The following is a 27,986-nucleotide window of genomic DNA, read 5'->3' as shown; positions in this document are numbered from 1 at the left end:
TACCCTTATATACTGCAACATGATTGCCACAGTAGAGTTAGTTAACACCTCATTTTTTTTTTTTTTTGGTGAGAACATGTAAGATCTACTCTTCAGCAGCTTTCAAGTATGTAATACAGTATTGTTAACTATAATCACCATGCTATACCTTAGATCCCTAGAACTTATTCAACTTATAACTGAAAGTTTGTTCTTTTTAAGCAACATCTCTCCATTTCCCTCAACCCCAGCCCCTATTATCATTCTACTCTCTGTTTCTATGAGTTTGGCTTTTTTAGATTCCACACATAAGTGATATCCTACATTTGCTACAAGTGGCAGGATTTCCTTCTTTCTCATGGCTAAATTATATATATGTAATTATATACACGCATACCACCTTCTTTATCCATTCATATGTTGACAGACACTTAGGTTCTTATCTTATCTTTGCTATTGTGAATAATGCTGAATGAACATGGGAGTGCAGATATCTGTTCAAGATCCTGATTTTATTTTCTTTCAAGATGTACCTAGAAGTGCAATTGCAGGATCACATGATAGTCCTATTTTTAACTTTCTGAGAAACTTCCATACTGTTTTCCATAATGGTTTTACCAATATACATTCCTACCAACAGTGCACAAGGGTTTCCTTTTCTCCACATCTTTACCAACACTTGTTATCTCTTGTCCTTTTGATAATATCTATTCTAATAGATGGGTGTTAATATCTCATTGTAGTTTTGATTTGCATTTCCCTAATGATTAGTGATGTTGAACATCTTTTCATGTACCCATTGGCCATTTGTATATTTTGTTTGGAAAAATGTCTACTCTTTTTCTGCTCATTTATTAGTCATATTTTTTGTTTTGATTTTTACTATTGAGTTGTATGAGTTTCTTATATATTTTGGATATTAACCCCCTTCAGATATATGATTGGCAAATAGTTTCTCTTATTTTATATGTTGCCTTTCATTTTATTGACTGTTTCTCTTTGGTCAAATAATCTTCGACAAAGCAGGAAAAAATATGCAATGGAAAAAAGGCAGCCTCTTCAATAGATGGTGTTGGGAAAATTGGACAGCTATATACAGAAGAATGAAACTCAACCATTCTTTAACACCATATACAAAGATAAACTCAAAATGGATGAAAGACCTCAATGTGAGACAGGAATCCAACAAAATCCTAGAGGAGAACATAGGCAGTAACCTCTTCAACATGGGCCACAGCAACTTCTTTTCAAGATACATCTCCAAACGCTAGTGAAACAAAAGCAAAAATGAACTTTTGGGACTTCATCAAGATAAAAAGCTTCTGCACAGCAAAGGAAACAGTCAACAACAACAAAAAAAGAGGCAACCTACAGAATGGGAGAAGATATTTGCAAATGACAGTACAAAGGGCTGATATCCGAGATCTATAAAAAACTTCTCAAACTCAACACCCAAAAAACAAATAATCAAGTCAAAAAATGGGCAGAAGACATGAACAGACAATTTTCAAAAGAAGACATACAAACGGTTAACAGACACATGAAAAAATGTTCATCATCATTAGCCCTCAGGGAAATTCAAATCAAAACCACACTGAGATTACTACCTTACACCAGCTAGAATGGCAAAAATTGACAAGGCAAGAAACAGCAAATGTTGGAGAGATTGTGGAGAAAGGGGAACCCTCTTACACTGTTGATGGGAATGCAAGTTGGTACAGCCACTTTGGAAAACAGTGTGGAGGTGCCTCAAAAAATTAAAAATAAAGCTACCCTATGACCCAGCAATTGCACTACTAGGTATTTACCCCAAAGACACGGATGTAGTGAAAAGAAGGGCCATATGCACCCCAATGTTCATAGCAGCAATGTCTGCAATAGCCAAACTGTGGAAAGAGCCGAGATGCCCTTCAACAGACCAATGGGTAAAGGAGATGTGGTCCATATATACAATAGAACATTACTCAGCCATCAGAAAGGAGGAATACCCAACTTTTACATCAACATGGATGGGACTGGAGGAGATTATGCTAAGTGAAATAAGTCAAGCAGAGAAAGTCAGTTATCATATGGTTTCACTTATTTGTGGAACATCAGGAAGAGCATGGAGGACATTAGGAGAAGGAAGGGAAAAATGAAGGGGGGGAAATCGGAGGGAGAGATGAACCATGAGAGACGATGGACTCTGAGAAACAAACTGAGGATATAGAGGGGAGGGGCGTGGGGGGATGGGTTAGCCAGGTGATGGGTGTTAAGGAGGGCATGTATTGCACGGAGCTCTGGGTGTTATATGCAAACAATGAATCATGGAACACTACATCAAAAACTAATGATGTAATGTATAGTGACTAACATAACATAATAAAATTAAATTAAATTAAAAAAAGAAATATTTTAGATTTATTTTTGCTTTTGTTACTTGTGCTTTTTGTGTCATATCCAAAAAATTGTTGCCAAGATCAATGTCAAATAGCTTTTCCCCTATATTTTCATTTAGGAGTTTTATAGTTTCAGATTTTATGTTTAAGGCTTTCATCATTTGTAGTTACTTTTTGTAAGTTGTGTAAATTAGGAATCTAATCTTATTCTTCTGCATGCAGTTGTCCAGTTTTCCCAGCATCATTTATTAAATAGGCTATCATTTTACCATTATTAGCTTTCTTGTAAAATATTAGTTGACCATATATATGGAGTTTATTTTTGGCCTTTTGATTCCTTTCCATTGATCTAGTTCTATTTTTACTCCAGTACCACACTATTTTGATTAATATAAACTTGTAGTATAGTTTGAAATAAGGAAGTGTGATGCTTCCAGCTTTGTTCTTTCTCAGGATTGTTTCAGTTATTCATTCTTTTGTATTCCATACACATTTTAAGATAATTTTTCCCATTTCTGTGAAAAATGACATTGGAATTTTGATAGGGATTGCATTGAATCTATACATGGCTTTAGGTAGTTTGGTCACTTTAACAATATTTATTTTTCTCTTCTGTGAACACCATATATATTTCCATTTATTTCGTGTCTTCTTCAATTTCTTTCATCAATGTCTTACAGTTTTCAGTGTATAGATATTTTATCTCCATAGTTAAATATATTTGTAAATATCTTATTGTTTTTGATGCTATTGTACATGTGATTTTTTTATTTTTAGTTATTCTGTTGTTCGTGTATAGAAAGGCAATAATTTCTCTATGAAGAATTTGTGTCTTCATCTTTACTGAATTCACTCATTACCCTCTAACAGTTTTTTGGTGGAGTGTATAGAATTCCTATATAAGATCACATCATGTAAACAAAGACAAGTTTATTTCTTCCTTTCTTATTTGGATGCCACTACTCTCCTAACCCATGCTCAGGAAACATGTTTTAATTGATCATTTTTAACCTGGGCAAAATGTATCTCCAAAACAAGCACAGTCACTACCAAGTGACTGAAACAAAAACTGAAATCTATTTTCCATTCCTAGGATAAAGATCATTCAATTGTCATATTGACTGGAACATCTCTCAGCCAAGAAATGTAAATCAGGTAGATAAGAAATAGTTTTGGAACATGATCAGGCATTTGGTATTTAATCTGACTGTCCACGAGTAATACAATTTTATTTTTATTTATTTTTTAAAGATTTTTATTTATTTATCGAGAGAGAGAGAGAGAGAATGGTCAAGAGAGAGCATGAGAGGGAGGAAGGTCAGAGGGAGAAGCAGACTCCCTGCCGAGCAGGGAGCCCGATGTGGGACTCGATCCCGGGACTCCAGGATCATGACCTGAGCCGAAGGCAGTCGCTTAACCAACTGAGCCACCCAGGCACCCAAGTAATACAATTTTAAAAATATGATATGGCCCCTACAGCCAACCTGCTCAATAGTTGGCCAACTGCTGAAAGAGCAAGAAACCAGGCAAAAGTGCCTATAAAATACAACCAGCTCTTTGGTAATTACTGTAGATTAATTCAATTCCAGAATTTGTTTAAAGAATATATTTTACCTTGATCTCAACACTGTGTTGGATACTTAGGTTTCAACTATGAACAAGATGTTATACATACTTGCCCGATAGATATTTATACTATGGCTACCACGGGGTAAAGACATCATTGAAGATATTGAAGATATTAGTTTTTATACTAGTCCTTTTTTCCCATTACTATTTCTTTGTTTTCCATTCATCGCTGGCAAAACTTTTGTTGAATATGTCAGTCTGTCTCTGTCTTTATAAAAGAAAATAAGGAGAGATTTGTTACCATCATTGGATCAAAATCTGAAAGTCCCCAGAACACTCCTGATCTGGCATGATATCCAAATTAAATCATAGAATCCCAAGGGGTTAAAATTCAACACTTGATCTTAGCCAAAAGGCCAAGAAGCGATAAAGGGGTTAAAATTCAAGAGAGTGTGAACACCTGACAACGTGTGCTCCTTTTAATATCTATATCATTCTCAGTGCCCGGAAACTCTGCTGCAGACATGACAGAATGCTAATTTCTATTTTCTCTACTCAGAAATAGTGACAGCACTGTCATAACAAAGAAGTTCTTAAAATTCAACAATGACTTTTGAGAGAGAATGTGATTTGATACTGAATTTATTTCCTAAAAGTAAAGAACTATAAAGCTGAAATAAAAAAATGTAGCTGAAATATAGCTGAATATATTCTGAAGTGTGAGGTCCTCACAGAAAAAACAGTAAACTAAATTTTAAGGACAAAGATATATTCTTAGATTTTATACATTAGGACAAGAATGTAGGTAGGTCAGGAATCTCAGCACAAAAAATAATTTTTTTTTAAGATTTTACTGATTTATTTGGCAGAGAGATAGAGAAAAAGCGAGCACAAGCAGGGGCAATGGGAGAGGCAGAGGAAGAAGCAGACTCCCCGTGGAGCCGGGAGCCCGATGAGGGACTTGATCCCAGGACCCTGGAATCATGACCTGAGCCGAAAGCAGACACTTAACTGACTGAGCCACCCAGGCTTCACACAAATAAGAATTATTTCAATTCAGTTATTCCTAATGATTATAAGGAAGATGGTTCAGAAGGCTTTAATTATTTTTAGTGTAGTAGGGTACACTTCAATACAACTTTTTTTTAACTTGAATTTTTCCTAAATATACCTGAGAGATTTAGTGTTTCTAAGCACTACTTCTTTAGCACTGCAGATGATGATAAATAAATTCTCTAATCTCTGACTATAAATTCTTTCTACCAGAGAATCCCAAACTACTTAATTGCCCTCATCCTTTTTTTTTCCTTCTCATACATACAACATTAGCTAAGAACAACATATACTTTACCATCTTCCAGCCAGTCTGATTCAATAAATATTTGTTAGAAATTGCACTAAATGCTAATGCTTCAGAGATGGTTGATATATATTTCTTCTTTGGTCCAGCATAGGAGAAAAATATACAAACCTATACATTCAGAATCTAATGTAAACTACATAGAATTATATACCAGTTCTAAGAGTCAAAAGAAGGTGGTTATAGTCATTATCATCAGGGAAGACTTTACATACCTGAACCCAGTGGTAGGTAATGGATGCACACCAGGTCAAAGAAGTGTGTGTGGGGAGGGGATGCGGCATGGAATTGGGTAGGGAGAGGAAAGCAGACACAATAAATACTCTGGGTAAAGGAAGTGCATGTTCAAACATGGTATTTCTTTTTTTCCCCTTAAAGAATTTATTTATTTTGAGAGACAGAGATAGTGAGAAAGAGCATGAGGTGGGAGGAGACGGAGAAGCAGGCTCTCTGATGAGCAGGGAGCCCAATGGGGGACTCAATCCCAGGACCCCAGGATCATGACCTGAGCCAAAGGCAGACACTTAACTGACTGAGCCACCCAGGCGCCCTAAGCACAGTATTTCTAAAAGGGTAGAACTCAGGTTTCATCATAGGGAGTGTTAAGCCCTAATGCTGAAATTTAAACATAATATTTAGGTACTGGAGTAGGAGGAGCAGAGAATGTTATGGGATGATGGACTAAGAGAGGCAAGTATTCCCAGAATGGGTGTCAAAACAGCTTTGTGGGGGACAGTGACATCTACACAGAGACCTACTTCAGTGATGTGCACTACTATCCACCCAGGTCCCCATGCTAGACACTAGGCCACCAAAATAACTTGTTTAGATTATTTCAAAGGTATTTGAGATTACCTTGATTCCTTCCACCTTGGTTCATCCAGTTTCAGACATCCTAAAAGTATAAATCTTGGCCCGATTAATGACTTCTATAGTGATAGCATCCAAATTCATAAACATAATTTACAAAGACTTTTGAGATGTGGCTCTATTTACTTTTCCAGACTCATTTTTGACACTGTGTCCCTCAGATTCAAAAATCCTGCCATACTGAAGTTCTTTTACTTCCTCAAACATGCCATGCACTGTCTTTCTCCAAGTTTTGTCTCTGCCTGCAACCAGTCCTTCAGCATAGAACACAAGGCTTTTCTCTTGTGTAGCTCCTACTTATTCTTGTTTCCTACTTAGATGTTATTTCTTCTGCAAAGGAGGTCCTGACTTCCCAAATCCCAATCAAGCCTCTCCCAGGGCTCCCCCCTCAGCATGTCCTCCTAGCAGGACCCAAGCAGCCTCTGAGAAACAGGGACCACCTCTGTCTTCTTTACCCTGGTATTTCTAGCTGCCAAGATAATACTTGGCTCACAGGAAGGGCTCAATAAATGTCGAATGATGGGTAAGATGTAAAACAGCATAAAATATGTAATATTAAATATAAACTCCAACATAAGTGTTAAATAAGAACTTCCAATACAAACATTAAGTAGTAAATTAAATCCCCATTTACTTTCTCACCCATTAAAAGTTACTACGTGACTTGGGAATATTGTAGATTAATGAAAGTTTCATTAAGAAGTCACTGCCACTTTACTAAAGTTAATGTCAAAAATGATCATGCTTTATATTTAAGGTCAAAACCTGGGATCAGTCCTTCCTAATGTAGACACCCTTTAATTACATTTATCAAACTTGTGTGAAATATTATGGGAATAAACATTATCCCTATTTTTCAAAAAGAGGAGTGCCAAGAAAACTCCGTCATACTCATTCTCTGAGTCCCTGCATAATAATATTTTTGCAGGAGGTACAGAAATAATTTTATTTTACATTTTGCTTTTGGCATTTTTGAAATCTCTACCCAATCTGTGAACTTCTTATGAACAAGTATTAAAGTAAATGATTATCTTTTGGCTTTTATTGATGTTTTCCAGTGTTCCAAAACTTTCATGCAATTATGCTGCCCATGCATATCTTTATTATTGCATGTGTTTTATGATAGGCCATTATCTATTTAGGTAACTGTCTTGCTCAATGGACTGGGTTTTTTTAGAACAGACTGCATTTTATTCATCCCCGCATCCTCAGAGCCCAGCATGATACCTGGCAAATAGTAGATCTTCAGTACATTCTTGTTCAATAGATGAAATGAGGTTTACTTTACCAATTTTGCAAATCCAGTACTTCGATCATATTAAACACCTTAGTGAATTAGAAGAGCATACTATTTGGCCTTCTAAAATACAAGTGGAATCACATCTTCCCCCTGCTGAAAAATCCTTTTCTTGTTCCCTTTTCCCTGTAAGATCAAGTCCAAAGCCTTCAGCGTGCCTATGAGATCCTTCATGATCAGGCTTCCACCTCATCTCCTCTCTCCTGCCTCTCCTCTCGTCCTGAGCACACCCCACCACCCATCATTATCATACACACTACACACTCATCCTAGTCTTCAGCATGACTGGCGGCTTATTATTTCCTTAACTTACTGCATTGTTTCATTCATTTACATTCATAACACAAAAAATGATAGATCCTTTTCATTTTGTACTGAGTCCACATTAAACATTTTACAGCTTTTTTTTCTTCCCCATTTGATTCTCATTGCATTTACCAAGTGCCTAGCATTTAACTCAGGGCTTGGTGCATAGCAAATAGCAAATAGCAAATACATGCCGATGACTAAATGAAGAATCCTTAGCAATAAAGATTACTCCCTCACTTCATGGGTAAGTAAATTGATTTAAAGAGAGATTAAGTAATTTGTCTGAGCCTATACAGTTTAGTCAATTCCAGAGATTTGAATCATCTTTCTTCCTTTTTCTGGCTGGAAACTATTTTTCCTTTAAGACCCAGGTCAGGTGGGATATTTTCAGGGAAAAAAAATCTTTTCTGATTCCTCCAAACTTTCATTCCCAGCACTCTTCTCAATAAAATGAGTCATTCTCTTACACATGTGGCTTATTTACTATCCTTAGTGACTGCACTTACCACACTGTCACATTGTAACATGTTTAATGTCTCCCTTCTTTTCTTGATGCCCCTGGAGCACCATTTCCAGTGCTCAGTGTGTAATTGGTGCCCAAAGTTATTTGCCAAATTCAGTTGAAAAGTCAGTGTTAAGATATTGTGTTAAAATATTAATTTAAACTTATATTTAATTTTCATAAAACTATTACTCTAACCATATATCATTTTTAAAAGCATACAAATCCAACAAACCCTTTTACTATACTGCCTTTTTCTGAGGAAATCGTATATTGATTCATGCCTCAGTTCTTTGAGATCTGCCTTTGTTTTCACCACTCAACTGAAACTGCCTTCTGGATGGTCTCCAGGGACATCCAAGTCAAAGGTTCCTTTCACTTTGCCTTCTCCTCCCCTCTCAAAATGCTCCATTGTCCCCCTTTCTTTCACTCTGGGCCTGGACCTGCTAAGTTCTCTGTTTTCTGGCTCTTTGTCAGTTTCATCTCTATCCTTCCTCACTGTTTTCTCTTCTTTCTTCCATAGAAAAGGCTCAGGTTTGTTGGCTGGCCACTTCCTGTCTGGCTTCACATCTGCTGACACAGCAGATGACCCCTACTTCTTTCCTCCCAGTTTTTCTGCTATCTGTTGGCCTCACATTTCCACCTGTCATCAGCCATGCCTAACCAACCCTCTAGCACCTGAAGCTCCATAAGCTCAAAACAAACTGGCACAGCTCCTTCCCTGGCAAGGGCCCTTGTACCTCTCCCCTGGAAGGGTTCTCTGTACCCCCTATCTCTAGCATCCTCAAACCATTCTATGAAGAATGGCTGAGCCATCCATCCTCCTGCCCAAGATCATGCTCACTGCATCATTCTCATGCTCACATCTTTCTGTAGTTCCCCATGCTCAGAGATATAAACCAAATAGCATATTAGGATTGGCCCTGGAAAATATCCCCCCCTGACTTGCTTTTATGCACCCTTGAGTCTATCCAAACTCATGGTTATTTGCTTCCAGGTCAGTTTGGTGCCTTCTTGCTTTTGTGACTTAACTCTCCTCTTCTCGCCTCCTCAAACTTCTCTCATCACAGCTATACTTATTCTTTCATTCATACACACAGTGTTTCCTCTATGAACCCTTCTTCAGTCATCTGCTTTGTGTTTTCACGGAACATCTTTGCATGTAATGATTGGCATTCATATATTTTACCTTTTGTTTTTGTTATATAGTAGCTCTTTAAGAAGCCGTTCGATAGCACCCACAATCTCTGGTATGGCACCCTGCCTATACAGGAACTGAGGAATACATAGAAACCCATATAATACATCCAAACCCATATAATTCACACCAAGAGAGAATGCTAAGGTAAATTACGGACTTTGGGCAATTATGATGTATCAATACAGGTTCATCAATTTTAACATATGTATGACTCTGGTAGGGGATGTTAATACATGTGTGGGAACAAGGGGGATATGGGGAGTCTCTGTACCTTCCTCTAAATTTTTCTGTGGACCTAAAACTACTCTAAAAAAATTAAGTCTTAAAAAATTATGTCTGAAACACCAAAGTGAAACCAATTAAAAAGCCAATCAATTCTCTTTACACTTAGTGTGCACGTTTGAGAATCAGGACACAAGACCTCATAAACTCCCAAATATCTCTTTTACCAGCCTGCAATGATGTTATGCTCATCAATCATCATATTAGAAATTCAATTCATTTGAGTCACTGTTTTTTTGTTAAGTGAAATATATTTGACGTATAACACTGTGTAAATTTAAAGTGTATAATATGTTAATTTGATACATTCGCGTATAGTCATGATTGACATTATAGCAATAATTAGCACCTCTATCACACCACATGATTATCATTTCTTTTTAGTGATGGCAATAATCGAGATCAAGTCTCTCAGCAAGTTTGATTATTATAATATGATATTGTTGTCTATATTCACTACACTGTGCGTTAGCGCTCTAAGACTTATTTACAATTTGTTGCCAATTTGTATCCTGAAACAACATCTGTCCTGTTTTCCCACCTCCCACTGTCCCCTGGTAAACACTATCTTATTCTCTGTTTTTACAAGTTTGGCTTTTTTTTTTTTTCTAGATTCCACATATAAGTGATATCATAGTATTTGTCTTTCTCTGTCTAACTTATCTCAGTCTAACTTATCTCACTTAGCATAGTGTCCTCAAGGCCATCCATGTTGTTGCAAATAGCAAGATGTCCTTCTTTCTCATGGCTGAATAATATTCACATATATATGTTTTTTATATATATAAAACAATTAAGATATAGAAGATATGAGATATATATATATCTTTTTGATACCCTGTTTTCATTTCTTTTAGACATATACCTAGAAGTGGAATTCCTGGATCGTACAGTAGATCTATTTTTAATTTTCTGAAAAACCCCCATATGGTTTTCCACAGTGGCTGAACAAATTTACATTCCTATAGCATTGTACAAGGGTTCCCTTTCCTCTACATCTTCTCCCATACTTATCTTCTTTTGTCTTCCTGATGATAGGCATTCTAACAGCTGTGAGATCATATCTCAGTGTGGTTTTGATTTCCATTTTTCTGATGATAAGTAATGTTGAGCATCTTTCCATGTCCTTTTGGCCACTTGGACGACCTCTTTGGAAAAATGTCTATTTAGTTCTTCTGCCTCTTTTTAAATCTGACTTTTTTGTTTTTGTTACTGAGTTGTTATGCATTCTATATATATTTTGGATATTAACCCTTTATCTGATATATGCTTTGCAAAAATTTTCTCCCATTCTCTAGGTTGCCTATTCATTTTGATTGTTTCCTTTGCTGTGCAAAAGCTTTTATATTTGATGTAATCCCATCTGCTGTTTTTTTTTGTTTTGTTTTGTTTTTTAAAGATTTTATTTATTTATTTGACAGAAAGAGACACAGCGAGAGAGGGAACACAAGCAGGGGGAGTGGGAGAGGGAGAAGCAGGCTTCCTGCTGAGCAGGGAGCCCGATGCAGGGCTCGATCCCAGGACCCTGGGATCATGACCTGAGCCAAAGGCAGATGCTTAATGACTGAGCCACCCGGGCGCCCCCCCATTTGTTGGTTTTTGATGTCATATTCAATTGAGTCACGACGGTGAAATATAATGAGAATCTAAGGCCCAGAGAAATAAGATTGTATACATATTACCTGGAATAGGACATACTCATATTCCAGATTAAGGTCAGAGTAAACTACATAGGAGGAAGTTTGGGGAAGCCAGGTGGCAATGTGAGGAAAGTGGTGATATAAGAAAGTGGGTGGGATAAGATCAATACGATTTATTCCCACATCCCTGCATCATTTTTGTTCAACAAACATTTTGTAAGGAGCAAGTTTTATGCATGTAAATCACTTTAAGGCGTAACCATACAATCCACCACCGACACAATTTATCATCCTGCCTCCTTGTCCTTATTCCTCATGGATCTTTCTCCCTAGAAGTTCGGAAAAGAAAAGTTTCTTTTTCCCCCGCTGAGGTAATCAAGACAGATACCATAAAGGAAGTGACATTTGAATTGGACAGATTCCAACAGGGTCAGGAAGATTTTAACAAGCAGAAATTGCAAGGTATCCTAGGATCTATTTCCATGAGTGCCTGTTACATATTCACAGAAATAGGTCCTAGAATAAATGCCTATAAAATACCTCTGGGAATGTATTACATATTCCAGGTGCCTGGAAAATAGGTGTAACTAAAAGGAAATAAGGAAGGAAGAAGGAATAAAGGAAGAAAAGATAGTATTTGCTAGATAAGATAAAATAAAGTAAAACGCTCCTCCAAATTGCCAATCTCAGTAAGTACTTGGTAGGCTATAAAAAAGGGATATTCAACTTTCCAAATAAATATTTATGAGTCAAGAATGTTTTTGCAAGATTTAGCTAAGCCCCAAACTCTGGAGCCAGTAACAACCACCACAGCAATTCCATTTATTATGTGCTTATATAAACAATTGTCACAATTATCTATAGATTAAGTATTATTATCCCCATGTAATTAATGAAATATCCAGGCTTAAAAGGTAGACTTGCTCCAGGTCACAGAGTTGATCAGTGTGTCTTCCTGATCAAGTAGTAACCGTGAGCCATAAAATAGCCTCTGGGGGTCTCAGCACCAAGTTAAATATGCTGCTCATTTCAGGCCCTACCCCATGATCTCAATTCAAATTGTATGTTTGAAATGTGGGGGGCCAAATGATTGGGGGCTTAAATCCAAATTCTAGAAATTCTTAGTGTAACCAAATTTATAATGTCACTGGGTCTTAGTTTTCCCATCTGTAAAAATGGGAATAATAACAGAACCTAATTCCATTGGGTTATATGAGGATTACATGAGTTAGTTTTTAGAATACTGCCTGAACTCATGGTAAGAACTCAATTATGTTACCTTTCATTATTATTCATTGGGATGAAAGTTTGTGGCTTATTACTTGATCCTTTTCTTTAAACTCTCATCCATGTTATTCTCTCAATTCCAAATAACCCCAAGATCTTCAATTCAAAAATATTTTTTAAAAATCATACTAATAACAAGGTTACAGATAGTTGCTTTCAGGAATATACTTTAACACTCATCAAATATTTAATATTAATGAAAACAATATAAATTTATTATATTGAGACAAATTAGAATATATTGCTCTTGGTCGCTGGTATTTCTTCTTTTATTCTGTCCCCAAATTTGGGTCAATATCAAAGTGTTTCACAATGTGTCCTGGTAGTACCAATTATTTTGAGATGTGTATGAATTACTTCTGGGTATATTAATTATAGTTCTCTCACTTAGAGTTCCTCTACCATTCTCAAATAACCTACAGACCAAATGATATTTTAAAAGTATCAAACATTTTATCTTATCCCCAATGACAGAATACAAATGTAAGACAGATAAATAAACATACACAGGCAAAACAAAGCAAAAAACCCAACCCAAAACAAAACAAACAAAATTACACAAAGCACACGAAATACAACCCTATTTCTTTTTGAGCTATTGATTAACCACCAAATAAAGACAAAGATAATAATTGGTCATTTTCCTTGGTTTTGTATTTTGGCCAAAAATATAATGTATTACTCTAACCAGATGCATAGCACTGATGGCTGAAGGATCAGTTGAGATTTTGTATTGAACTGATTGAACTCATATGTTTAAAAGGGAACTCAAAATGTATATTTTGTTGCATATGGAGAATTAAAATCAACTTCACTTTGCACATTTCAGGGTATAAATTTTAGAAGCCCCTTGTCTTCTCCATTCTCCTGAGATAACAAATGTGAAATGAGCAAACATAGACTAGATCATGCATAGTAGGCACTCACAAATGTTGACTTTACCCCTTCTCTTCCTATAAGAACATATCAAAAATATAAGCATATGCAGGTGGTAACCATGACAGCATAATGATTCAGAAGGACACAGATCTGGGTATTAGGAGTCACTTGAATGGGTCTTAATTTCTTCATCTGGAAAATGAAGCAGTTTTAAAATTATATTATTCTACAGAGTAGTTAGTTAATTTAATGATCCCTGAATAAGGCACATATTTTTTTGCTAAAGCATTATACACATTTAAATTTAGGTTGCAAATACGATAGACACTACAAAAAAATCATATGATACTATATCCTTCTTATATATCTTTTGATTAAAAAAAGATCTTCTAAGGACAGAAGGAAAAATATGTTGAATAATGAGAACTGAAGTCCACACAACTTTATATTTTATAAAACACATACACACACTCTCTATCTATATATAATACATATGTAAATATATATGTATATATGTAAAATATATGAAGATGTCATCTTAAATTGGTAGTTAGCAAAATATAAGTCTAAAATTTACCTTGGGGCTTTTCAAGGACCCACTTTAACTACCCATTTATTTACATTTACGCACAAAAAGCAACAATGGATACATGCTTAGTTTTCTAATAGAAGCACTAGTATATTATTTTTATGTAAAATAATTCATATAGGAAGGCAAAACAAATATATGTATAATAAATGACACTGCAGATATGTGCCATTTATCAAGGGACTATTCTCTAATTGTTTTAAATCTCTGCCTCTCTGGAGAGTGTGCTCATCATAGTCACCATATCGTCCACAGAGATAACTAGACCTACACAACATCAACCAGTATGTGGGTATGGTGAAAAGCACATGGGCTGCCAAGTCAGAAGACCTGTATTCAATACCAGGCTTTATCACTTAACTAAGTATATAATTAATATTAGTTAAATAGCTTAGCATCCATTAGATTTTATGCACTTAGGTTTAAATACAGCTGCTAATTACACTTGCTCTCTTTACCACATGGAGTTGGTTTGAGTTGTGAATATGAAAGCATACCCAAGTAAGTGTTCATCATTATTAGAGTTGACATAAGATCCTAATATCAGAACTAATATATCCTTTATCTCCTGGCTCTAAGTTTCTTTCACACCCTCCATCACTTACCTAATCAAACTCCCAATTCTGCCCATTTAACATTCTAAATATTTCTTAATTCTTTGCTCTCCTTTCCATTCCTACCACCACTTCACTAAGGCAAGACCTCATCCTGTTAATAGCTTCCTCCCTTTTTATGCCACTTAAAGCCATCTTGTAACAAAGATGCCATAATGATCTACCCCAAAACACAATCTGATCATGCTATTTTCCTATCCTCCATTCTAAGAAATACCTTGTCAATGACAGAGTGAAGTTCAAGCTTTAAAAGGGCATCCATAGCCTACCCTAGTCTGACACCCTGAAGTACCGCTCCAGACTTATCTCTCACCACTTCCATTCTCAACAGTTCTAGGCCTTAGTTTAATGCTGTGTTCTTTGCGAATTTCCTACTTCCTTTCACCAAGTGGCTATCTCCTACTTAACCATTAAAAATTAACCTGGGAACTTTCCAGGACAAGGTTAGTAGGCCTAGAAGGCACACCTACATATAAATTAGTTTCTATATTATAACACACTTATTTACTTTTCTGTCTATCTTTCTGGCAAATGTGAGTTCTTAATGACATAAACTTTTTTTTTTTTTTAGCACCCAGGACAGTGCCTAACACGTGAGGCATATTTGTTGAATACATACTGTTGTTTCTACCCTGAAGAAGATTTGTGCCCAAATCTTTATATAACACCAAGAAGCTAGATATTGAAAATCATCAAGTTAGGCGCCTGGGTGGTTCAGTTGGTTAAGCAACTGCCTTCGGCTCAGGTCATGACCCTAGAGTCCTGTGATCCAGTCCCACATCGGGCTCCCTGCTCAGTGGGGGGTCCGCTTCTCCCTCTGACCCTCTTCCCTCTCATGTTCTCTGTCTCTCATTCTCTCTCTCTCTCTCTCTCAAATAAATAAATAAATCTCTAAAAAAAAAAAGAAAAGAAAATCATCAAGTTAAAACAATAATGAACTAGAATATCCATACAACAAAGACCAAGATAACATTGTTCTAAAAGTAAATTCGTGGCTCTTATGTTTTAAAAGGCAATCTCATTACACCTAAATATTATAAAGATATTTAGAAAAATGTGCTGCTTCCATTCATCATGTCTAAATAAAATTACATAGTAACTATTAATGGTAATTATGATAAGTATTTTATAAACTTTAATTTGAATGTTAATACCCATTTTGGTAAGAATTTAAAGGAAAGATTCATTGAAAAAATGTCACATGGACCACTTTAGGGAAAAATATTATTTTAATAAAGTGAAGATTGAAGGGTCTTGGAACTGAGCCAAAAACGAAACCAAATATGCAGTAACCACAGTGACACATTAACCCTCAAACAATAATCACCCTCCTACCACAGTTACTACTTGAAACATTATTCTTTTGGGAGATTGATTCAGAATATTTTACCATATTTAAGTATAATGCAGCTAGGTCACAAATACCAAAAGAAAAAGAGAAAACCAAAAAGAAAAAAAAAATCAATGATAGTGTTTTTAAGTTACATAATTCCCTCTATTAGATTTTGTTTTGTTTTTATTCTCACATAATAATTTTAAACATATTTATATTCAAATTTGTGTATTCTTAACCTTTTTTTTCCTATATAACTTGTTCCTTTACACTTCCTCAGGAGTCTCATTTTCTAAGCTTTTAATCAATATTTCTACTTTCTTCTGATTTCTAATGTTACTAGTTGTCCTCTAAAAATGTGGCCATCTTCAAGCAGAAAATAAATATCACCTAAGCTCTTTCAATGCAATATATTTATTCTTTAGATTGGTTAATATGATTCACTGGTCTAGTGAGTGAATTTGCATAATAACAAGCAATCGGTAAATGGCATAGTCCAGCTCAGCTATTCTTTTTAAGCATTTCTATTCACCGTTCAGATTTAAATGCTTTATAATAATTTTTGTTTGATATTATTCACAATAAAATTTTGAAATAGGTCAAACTCACAGAAATCTAAGTTTTTCAATTATACTATATAATTAAGCTTTTACATTCCTCCAAGTTATGGCAGAGGCTACCCTGAACAATACTGGAAGAAGAAATTGGTAGTGTCACTCTATAAATTTGTACATAAGTGTTGGAACATTTCTAAGGACTACAAGAGGTAGTGCTAAGTGAAAGATGAGTGCTAAACCTTTCGTATGAAGTTCACCTGGTAGCCTCAGGTACAGCAAGTGTTGATCCAAAGCCAAGAACCCCAGAGCTCTCTGCATACAAATTCACATTGCAAGAAGAATCCCTAAAACAAAATTCCAGACACAGTCTCCTTCACAATTAAGATGATTCGGCTTCCCTATCCAGCCTCTATAACTGTCTCCAATCCACTTCCCCACTAATTCTGCCCCTTCTTCTGCCATGTGTTCTAACTCCAACTCTTACTTAGCATTAACTCTCCTAACCATTGCCTGGGTTTAGACCTATGTCACTTCACCTAAGGATTACTCCATTTAACTACACATCAGTTTCGAAATGCCCCACACTTCAGGCACCTGGGTGGCTCAGTCGTTAAGCTTCTGCCTTTGGCTCAGGTCATGATCCCAGGGTGCTGGGATCAAGTCCCACATTGGGCTCCCTGCTCAGCGGGAAGCCTGCTTCTCCCTCTCCCACTCCCCCTGCTTGTGTTCCTGCTCTCACTGTCTCTCTCTGTCAAATAAATAAATAAAATCTTTAAAAGAAAAAGAAATGCCCCACACTTTGGCTTCTAAAACATCTCCTTATCTGGTTGCCTTCATTTTCTTCTTCCTTTTTTGTTTTTTTTTCCCCTCCACAAACTCCTTTTATGCCACCTGTTCTTGATGGGCCGATATTCTTCTGTAGGATGATATATTTTGACTCTTGTCTCCTCAGTCTATGCTCTTCTGAGGTGATCTTATCAACCACAAGAGCTTTAGGCTGCACTTCTAAACCTTTCACATGTTTCTTTCTCCAATCTGGATATTTCTTCTCAGCTGAAACATATATCCCTGATGCCTATTAAATATATCCCATGGATACTGCATAGGCACGGTTAACCTTATATATCAAAAAAGCACTTCTTCAAATGTTTCTCATTCTGAATCTTGGAAAATGGTGTCACCATCCACCTAGTCAATCAAGCCAATAAGGCCGGAGTCATTCATGAATGTTCTCTGCTTCACTTCCCATATTTGATAAAACTTTATTTCTTCAAAATATTTGAGAACCTACTATGTACCAGATATTAAGCCAGGTGCTAGACATACCTCAGTAAGCAAGGTAGATATCATTCTCATACTCATAGAATTTACATCCTAATGGGATGTAAACCCTCCTAAAGGAGGTTTTTCATACTGTAGTGTATGTGAAAAACATTCCCATGAGTTCGGCAATATGAAATCTATCGAGCTATATATCCCACAAATACAATATCAAAAGAGCAAAAGTAATATGTTCATTTTATTTTGTATTTCTGCATTATTTTCTTCCTGGAATGCCACAATAGCTCTCTAACCAGTTTCTGTCTTTTTTATTTCCTAGCCCCTATCACATTTATCTGCTCTGATGTAGCCAGGATAATCTTTCTAAAACTGCAAGCTGACCACAACCTTATCACGCTCAACTTGCCTATGGGATACAATCCTAAGTCCTTGAACTGGCCCATGAAGACTTTGCTGATGGAACCTCTCTATACTCCATTTCTCCACCATATTCTCTGCTGTGGCCATGCTAAGCTCCTTGCAAATCTCCATGCCAAGTATGCTCTCTCAGGGCTTTATGTCTCCACACATGCTCTACCATAAATAATCCTTTCCACCTGAATAACTTCTACTTATACTTCACATTCATGCAGGCATTCATCTCTCCATAAAGTCTTCCTTAAGAATCATTATAGTCCCATGGGTGCCCCACCTTTCTTTTCTCATTTCACCTTGCCATTTGCCCATCATATTACTTATGGAATCAGATTATAACCATGGATTTGCCTTTCTTTCCTGCTAGACTTTAAGCTTTTGAGGGGTTGGGCCCCTAGTTTGCTCATTTCCATGTTTCTGCTTTCTACAACAGTGCCTTGCAGGGAGGAGTCCCTCAGTAAATATTCACTGAATAAATTAATTGGTGGCAAATAGTCTATCTTGCATAATGATATTGGGTTCTTCCTCAAACACCGTGTTATGAAGTCCTACCTAGCTCCAAATAGACAATGGTTCCCTAACCTATGAGACCAACTCATCTTCCCTGTGCATTCCAGGCCCTTCACGATGTCCAACAGGAGAGCCCTTCTGAAAAAATGGTAATCTTATATTTCCTTCAAAGTTCAAGACTCACTTCCTCTAGGAAGCCCTCTTTATTACTTCAATAGAAATAGTATTTTCTTACTTTGAACTCCCAATGTTTTAACACAGAAATGGATATTTGCCTATACTTTTACTAAGAAACTTTTCTATGTATATGTACCCCTTTTTACCAAAACAATTTATCAAAGGTCTTATGAAAAAAGACTCCTCTCTGAGTTCTCTGTTACTTCATTAGTGTAAGTATGGCAGATATTTAATATATTCTTTTATTCTGTTATCTTTGAAGGAATGAATAAAGAATCACTTTGTATTCTGCTCCCAAAGTGTTCTAAAACTGTTCTCACAGACTTAACTGTTTTCTATCTTTGTCTTACTTGGTATATCAGTATTGTCAATCAGAGCAGACCACTCTCTTTCTTGAAAGGTAGACTATACTTAGCTTCCATACACTATACCCTTCTGATTTTTCTTCTATATTTCTGGCTACTTTCACATACAGCTGTCCTTCCTTTACCAAACCATTAAATATTTGGTTCCTCGGGTATGTCTCCTCCCCAGGCCCATTTCTCATCTTACTCTTCACATATAGCCCAAACTCAATCTGCGCTTTTTACAACTTCATCTTAGAGAGTGGAAAAGTAACTTCACTTTGTTTAAAATGTGCAACAGTGTGTTTCAAATGAGCATAGTTCCTATCATTATAATGAATATGGGGATATAGAAGAGAAGAGCAAACCACTGAATAGTTTTAGAAAAATACTCAACAGATACATGGCATAAAAAGGACATTTATAAAGACCAGACAATGTAGATGGCCAGAGCACTTAAAGGTTATTTTGTTCTGTAAAATGTAACCTTGATTCAGATCATGTTAGTGAATACAAAAAATCATTTGTGCTTGTGTGATTTGGCTTTAAACCACTGGAGAGAATATTTGCACATTTACCCCAGCAAAAGTTGTAGCAGCCTCCCTCAGGCAGAAATGCTTAAGTGTCTGATGATGTCAGTGACTTGCTTAAAAGAGGATAAAACAACATACCCTCAGGCAAGAAAGAGGATTTAAATAGAGCCAATTTAGGAAGTACAGTGCCTCAGCAAATTCAGAAATTAATTCAAATTAAGACATTTTGCTTTAAGATCTATGTCAAAAGATCAGTTCTTCAATTCTAATTTAGAAATGGAGGAGGGGTGGGAGGAAGGAGTCAAAATGTATATTCCATAAAAATCTTTCTGTGTTCCGAAGTATACATTCAAAACTTACAGAACAAAAATCACCGGCATGCGTTATTTCAAACTGATAGAAATGTGAAGTTAATTTTTTTTTTTAAGAAATCAAATGGGACAAACTGATGGTTACCAGAAGGGAGGTGGGTAGGGGATGGGTTATATTTAACCCATTAAGGAGTGCACTTGTGATGAGCACCAGGTGTTGCATGGAAGTGTTGAATTGCTACATTGTACACCTGAAACTATATTACACTGTATGTTAATCAGAATTTAAATAAAAACAAACCAAAAAAGAATTGGCAGTATTTCTGAAAATGGGTGTGAAGAGATAGAAATCAAAACAGAAGGACCAAAAAATAAAAATTAAAAAAATAAATAAATAAATTGGGAATGGGGAGGATTGTAATTTATTCTAATGTAAAGAATCTAGAAATTTAGATATGTCTGAAACATGTTTCTGTCTTTTGTAGGATACAGTTTGTGATAAATTACTTGTTCCAGTAGTTATTTAATCTGCAAGCTTCATCTAGAACACTGACACATTTCTCCCAGGTATGGGGAGTAAATTATTGACCAAAGTCCCTGGGTCTCTAAAGCAAACTTGAGAGTCTAATTGAAACTTTATTATGGCGTACACCTATCCAGTCTAGTAGCAACTAGATAGTGATCTTTTTAGAGTCCATAATTATGTTCTGAGAGCTAAACTTTCACATCTGAGCTCAACAAACTCCCAGGACAGACTCATAAGAAAATTATATGAAGGAGAATTATATGAAGGAGAAACATTACATCAAGTGATTTCATGTATAAAAACACACAAACATGAAGGACATGTGATGTGGTGAGCACTGGGTGTTACATGCAAATGATGAATTACTGAACTCTACATCTGAAACTAATGATGTACTATAGTTGGCTAACTGAATTTAAATTAAACAAAACCCACATACCAACAGCCTTGTCTGAAACACTATCCATTTTGCTCACTGTTATTCCCGAAAATTATTGCTTATATGGACACAGGATATCTATGGTTATAAATCTCTTGGCAATGTATTACTGGGATTTGTTTAAAATGGTTTTAGCAAAAATAATCTTCATCTCTCGTATAAATATGTATTTCTTTATGACTTCATGACGAACTTAGAAACGCTGAAAATTGTAACGTGACCTTACCTTGCTTCCATTTTCTCTCGCCTCTCGTTCCATCTTGAGGTCAGAAATTAGGAGATTCTTGTATTTGTTTTTTCCATTACTGCTGTGGTCATCTATTGTGTATTCCGAAGTCAGCTGTGCTGAGAGGGGACTGTCACTCAGGTTCAGAGGCTGCTCCTCCTGCCCCAGCCCAGTTTTGCCATCACCATTGGAGTCGCCCATCTCCCTGCTGTGTGTTCCCCCTGAAGCAATTGAACTGTGCCCCAGAGTCTCATTGCCGTTAAAGCTCTCCGCAGCAGAATCATCTGTTGGAAAGAATAGTTTGATTTTAATTAATGTGCCATTCAGTTTCTACTTCAACTAACATTTACTGAGCTCCTATTATGTGCTTGGCATTGTGGTAATTTTACATCTCCTGTGTAATTTATCCTTACAAATAAACTTGTGAAGCAGGCATTGTTATTTGTAATCTAGTAGGCATCTTTAGGCACAAGAAGTGAAGTAAAATGATAAGAAGAAGACAAAATAGGGAAAACAGTTCAATCTCAAATGTGATCTCAAAGGAAAGCAAATTGAAACAAAGAAAACTTGTTAATTAATTTGCAGATAGTTTGTTTTTCTAGTGAGAATATCCAGATTTGGTGAAAATTCTCTGATAAAAGCATTGTTTATCCTGCTAGTGGGGTGTATGTTGGTTCAAGCGTTATGAGTGTTTAATATGCATCTAAAACATTAAAAGCGCTCATAACCTTTGCTCCAGTCATTACACTTCTGGGGCTTCATTGTGTGCATTTCTGTGTAGGTAAAAAGCCTTTATATCAGTGTTGTTTATGATAGCAAACATCCAGAAGTGACAGAAATTACCAAAAATAAAAAATTGGCTTAATACATGTTGGAATGATTAGAATATAGGAAATGTGGAATAATTTTCCATTAATAGTAATGGGAAGTGTGAAGTGTTAAATGGAAAAAGCTAGCTACAAAAATGGTCAAATGATCCCAATTTTCTAAAAAGAAAACACATACCCATATAGAGGGAGAAGAGTGAAAATATGTAGCCTAAAATGTTAATATTAATTTCTTCTTAACTGGAATGGCACTAGATTTTTAAATACTCTTTATTATTTACAACATATAAAATTTTCTAGTAACAAAATTAAAATAACTGTAGGAATAAAAATATAAATAAATAAATAAAAAGCAAAACAGGGAAGAAAGAGAAGAAACAAAATTAGTCAAAATTTTCTGGCTTTAAAATAAATGATAAGCTTGTTTAGAAATATACATCAATAACAATTAGAGTAAGAAACAAAATTATTTACATGAAACAATAAAATTCTATTTCTCTTAATTTCATGTTTATATTAATTATAAAGGATTGTGAAGGATGAAGGTGTTAAATTGTTTCCTTTAGTTAAGGGTTATTGATGAAGCCACATAAATATGTGTGCACAAGAGTAATATTTTGATTTCTGAACATTCTCAAGTTTGTTTTATTTTTGTGGGATGCACTGAAATCGTTAATGCTTTCTAATCAATTAAATTCATGAAAATAATATTTAAATTCTGAAGGAGTGGTATAATTCACCTGTTCATTCATTTATTCAACATCTATTGAATACCTACACATGGCCAAAAGGGGGTTAAATAATTTGGCAAACAGAGCCTCTACCTTCAATGAGTTCACAAATAATTAAGAGACATGGAAAAAAAAATGCAACTAAAATGCAGAGGAAAAAGGCTTTGATCCAAAACAAGGGGGTAAGGACACCACAGAAGTTTCCTAAAGAAGGTGGCATATGAGCTGAATTCCAAAAGATGAGTAAGCCTTAAACAGTTGAAGAACTTGGGGAAGAGCGTTTGCAACTTAGAGATCAGAAGGCACAATATCTTCGAGGACAGAATGTGCAGGGCAGATGAGAAATAAGGTTGGGGTGTTGAGTGCAAACAAAAGAGTCAGAAAGGGAAACCTAGATATGGAGGCAGAGGATGTGCTTTGTATAACGAAGAGCTTGGCTTGGACCTTGGGAGCAAATAGGAGCAATTTTATTGTTGGAGGTGATATAAAAAAAAATCTTTTAAGGAGATTACTCTGACTCTTATGAGGAGTTTGGGATGATGGTGACAAAATGGAAAACCGTTAAGAGTTCTAGAAGCCATCTGAGTCAGCATTGTTGAAAGCCCAAACTAAAGCAACAATAGTGTAGAACAAGAGGGGACTAGAATAATCATAAGAAAAGAACAGGTAAAGACCGTGAGTAGGACAGACAAGGGTCCAGGAGGAAGCCCAGATCTCCAGCTCCAGTGGAAAATAAAAACAAAGGGCATTAAGCTTAATTTTCAGTAAAATAATATTTTAAAAACTTAAATTTTAAAAATAATATTTTAAAACTATTTTGTGAAAAAGTTAAAACATATTCAAATGGCAAGATCTACTAATAAATTACTCCTTTTACATCCTCATTCAACAAAAGACTTCATGTGGAAAGAAAACAAACGTAAGAGAATTTAGGGAAACCCAGTCATAAATAATATGCATAGCACTTTCCATAGCTATTGAGAAATCAAAAACAGTCTTTTAATTATGAAATATATAAGGTTTTTGAAATAAAGAATTAGGGGAATAATTTACATAAGTAATTCAGGAAATTGTGCATGTCCTTTATGTGAAGTCAAATCCAAAGCTAAAGTATGCAAGGTCATTTCTGATTATTTATTTCTTTCCACAAAAGTCCAAAGAAAAGCATAACGGACGCATTCCAGTCCAATTACTAAATTCAGGAAGAAAAGTGTGATTTAACATTTGTGTACTAGAATCCTTTAAAAAATGCTAAATATTTTATGTAAGAAAATTTTATCAATATGTTAAAAGAATGAGTAACCCTAAAGGTATATTTCATTTTAAAACATAATCTAGGAGTGCCTGGGTGGTTTGGTCAGTTAAGCATCTACCTTTGGCTCAGGTCATGATCTCAGGGTCCCAGGATCGAGCGTGATTTCTCTGTCAGGCTCCCTGACAGGGAGCCTGCTTCTCCCTCTCCCTCTGCTCCTCCCCCTGTTTGTGCTCTCTTGCTCGCTCTATCTCTCTCTTAAATAAATAAATAAATAAATAAATAAATAAATAAATAAATAAATAATCTTTTTAAAAAGTAAAATAAAATAAAACCAAATCTATACTAGCATAAAACAAATCCAATATCTTTTATAGTTAAAAATTAAAATAGTATATCTGTGTCTTTAGTCTGAAATTGTCATACATATTTAGTAACTAGTGTACCATTTATTCACATTTTAAATAAAATAAACATTATTACCTATCAGGAGAATCTTTAATAAAAGTCATATATTTATAATTTTGGTATAAAGTATAAACAATAAAAGAGGAAATATTTTTAGACAGAGTAGTTCACTCCAGATGTAACCAAGGTAACTAAATTCCACAGCTTTCCATATTTCATTCATGAGTAAATCAGTATGTTTTATGAAGAACGAATGGATGATTTACTTATTTGTATAAAATATATATTCACACATTTTACCATTTAAATGGTAAAAGAACCAGTAATGTCACATGCCACTATCTTATAAATCAAAATTTAAAACAAAGTTTTTGATATCTATATTAGAAAAATTCAATATAAAGAGTGAGCAGACATTAAACTGAAGCTAAATTAACCATTTTTTATTGTCTGGTTTCTTGTAACCATGTTAACGATTTTTATTTTCTCTTTTTTAAAGATACTTTTTCAGGATTTGAAAACCATACACCTCAGACTCCTATTTATCATAACCAACTCCTATCAGTTTATTGCATTAAAGGGGAAATCTGTTTCCTTACCCAAGATAATTTGCTCCATCCTAAGTGGCTGCTGGCATGTGGGTACCGAGCTGCTACACAAAGGGTACAGTGTTGAGATCTGTAGGTATGGCCTTTAGGTTCAAAGGCCCAGAACGCTGGTGCTTCTCTCAAGTGTCAGCTGGGTACCATGGCATTGGAACTAAAAACTGTGTTTGAGGACCAAGGAGAAAACGGCGCCTAGAGCTCTGGAAATTAAGAATGTCCAGGGTACCTAGCAACAGAAGAGAATGTGGAATATGATGACAGGTAGCGTGGCATCCAGTGACATCAGGAGGGCCATTGGATGTTTGGGTTGCTTTGCTCTGAGGTTGGTTTTGCTGGGATGGATGTAGGGCTGTGCAGAGGACCAGCCAAGTGAGCTTAGCTGCGGCTCTTGCATGTAAGGTGCAGTTAACACTAACCATAGTGACCAGCTATTCATTTTCTTCTTTCTCCTTCCCTACTCCGCATTCCCTCCACCAATTAGCACAGACCTTAGAAATACTATTTGTTTAAATTATGTCTAATGTCATTACAAGATTCAATGGTTAGCTCTCTCTATATAAGGAGAATTAACCCATAACAGCAAGTATTATGTGTATGTATTTAAGTTATAAATATACATATATGTGTTCTCTCTATATATAAACATAATGTGATATATATATATTTGAAATCTCCCAAAGCACTTGATCTACATTCTCATTCGGCTACTTTCAGTAGTTCTTCATTATGGCCTTTAGGCCAAGTGCCTTGGGAAAAATGAATAGAAAAATATATATATAATCCTCATTTTAAGATTAGTACTTGGAAATTTAGTCCAAAACTTTAGTCCAGGTCAGATGCTTATAGGGCCCAAAAAGCTTTTTATGGTTTTCCCCCAAATGCACCACAGTCCTCCGTCTCTAGTCCTTTGGTGCCTCCTTAGAAAACCTCCCTTTAATATCTCACCATAAAGCTAACTTTTAGATCCAAAATATAGATGTAAATAATGCTGTGTTAAAAGATTGGTACCTTAACACCCCAAAAAAGTAGAATTTTTTTTTAAATCCTTCAAAATCTATTTGCAAAATGGAATTTAGGGGCCAGTCTCCTTCATCAATTTGTCACTCTTGACCTCTGCTCGAAGTCTTCTCCCAGCTTAGGGTCCCCTATAAAAAAGGAAGTATATCCATTGCTAGACTATACCCTACATCTTTTTCTCTCCTTTCAAGTTTTTATTTAAATTCTAGTTAGTTAACATACAGTGTAATATTAGGTTCAGGTGTAGGATTTAGGGATTCATCATTTAACAGACAATACCCAGTGATCATCATAAGTGCCCTCCTTAATACCCATCACCCATTTAACCCATCCCTTCCCCCCGCCCACTTCCCCTCCAGCAACCATCAGTTTGTTCTCTACAGTTAAGAGTATGTTTATGGTTTTCCTCTCTCTTTTATCCCCCTATGTTCAACTATTTTGTTTCTTAAGTTCCACATATGAGTGAGATTGTATGTCCATACTCTACATCTTACACCATAGCTCCCTCTACTCTGCAACATGAAGCAGGCAATCCAGTCTAAGTAAATCCTTTGTGAGAACACAAGCAGCAACCTCTTTGACATTATCCATAGCAACTTCTTTTGTTTTTAAGATTTTATTTATTTATTTGACAGAGAGAGAATGAGAGACAGAGAGCATGAGAGGGAAGAGGGTTAGAGGGAGAAGCAGACTCCCCGCTGAGCAGGGAGCCCGATGTGGGACTCGATCCCGGGACTCCAGGATCATGACCTGAGCCGAAGGTAGCCGCCCAACCAACTGAGCCACCCAGGCACCCATCCATAGCAACTTCTTACTAGACGTCTCTGGAGGCAAGGGAAACAAAAGCAAAAATGAACTACTGGGACTTCGTCAAGATAAAAAGCTTCCGCACAGTGAAGGAAACAATAAAACTAAGAGGCAACCTACAGATGGGAGAAGATATTTGCAAATGACATATCTGATAAAGAATAAAATCTATAAGGAACTCACCAAACTCAACGCCCAAAAAACAAACAATCCAGTTAAGAAATGGGCAGAAGACATGGAGAGACATTTTTCCAAACAAGATATACAAATGGCTAACAGACACATGAAAAGATGCTCAACATCATTCATCATCAGGGAAATACAAATCAAAACTATGATGAGATACCACCTCACACCTGTCAGAATGGCTAAAATTAACAACACAGGAAACAACAGGTGTTGGTGAGGATACAGAGAAAGGGGAACCTTCTTACACTGTTGGTGGGAATGCAAGCTGGTGCAGCCACTCTGGAAAACAGTATGGAGATTCCTCAAAAAGTTAAAAATAGAACTATCCTATGATCCAGCAACTGCACTACTGGGTATTTACCCAAACGATACAAAACTACTGATTCATAGGGGCACATATACCCAATGTTTATAGCAGCATTATCAGCAATAGCCAAATTATGGAAAGAGCCCAAATGTCCATCAACTAATGAATGCATAAAGAAGTGGTATATACATGTATATATACATGTATACATATACATACAGTGGAATATTACTCAGACATCAAAAAGAATGAAATCTTGCCATTTGCAACGAGACTAGAGTTGCAGGATGGATGGAGCTAGAGTGTATTATACTAAGTGAAATAAGTCGGTCAGAGACGGACAAATAGTATATGCTTATATGTGGAATATAAGAAATAAAACAGATGACATAGGGGAAGGAAGAAAAAAAAGAGAGAGGAGACAAACTGTAAGAGA

The 27,986-nt window shown here is 35.9% G+C and overlaps 1 protein-coding gene across 6 annotated transcripts in view; it reads right to left on the bottom strand.

Annotated features, from left to right (window-relative positions):
- Nucleotides 1-27,986, bottom strand: part of NOL4 (nucleolar protein 4) — a 406,663-nt gene that overhangs the window by 172,525 nt on the left and 206,152 nt on the right. For 4 of the 6 annotated variants that reach the window (XM_088019707.1, XM_028098315.1, XM_028098316.1 and 1 more), the window contains one exon: nucleotides 21,408-21,691. In XM_088019707.1, coding sequence (XP_087875833.1) covers nucleotides 21,408-21,691 — 284 coding nt within the window. Of the gene's footprint in view, nucleotides 1-21,407; nucleotides 21,692-25,224; nucleotides 25,244-27,986 lie in introns of those variants that run through there. The other 2 variants (XM_028098318.1, XM_088019708.1) reach the window with 1 other exon arrangement.

This window comes from Eumetopias jubatus, unplaced genomic scaffold (assembly GCF_037043125.1).
Source record: "Eumetopias jubatus isolate StellerSeaLion01/CBP00866 unplaced genomic scaffold, mEumJub1_p1.0 scaffold_16, whole genome shotgun sequence".
NCBI lineage: Eukaryota > Metazoa > Chordata > Mammalia > Carnivora > Otariidae > Eumetopias > Eumetopias jubatus.
The sequence above is the reverse complement of the archived record's forward strand: the minus strand, read 5'-3'. Positions and strand labels throughout refer to the sequence as shown.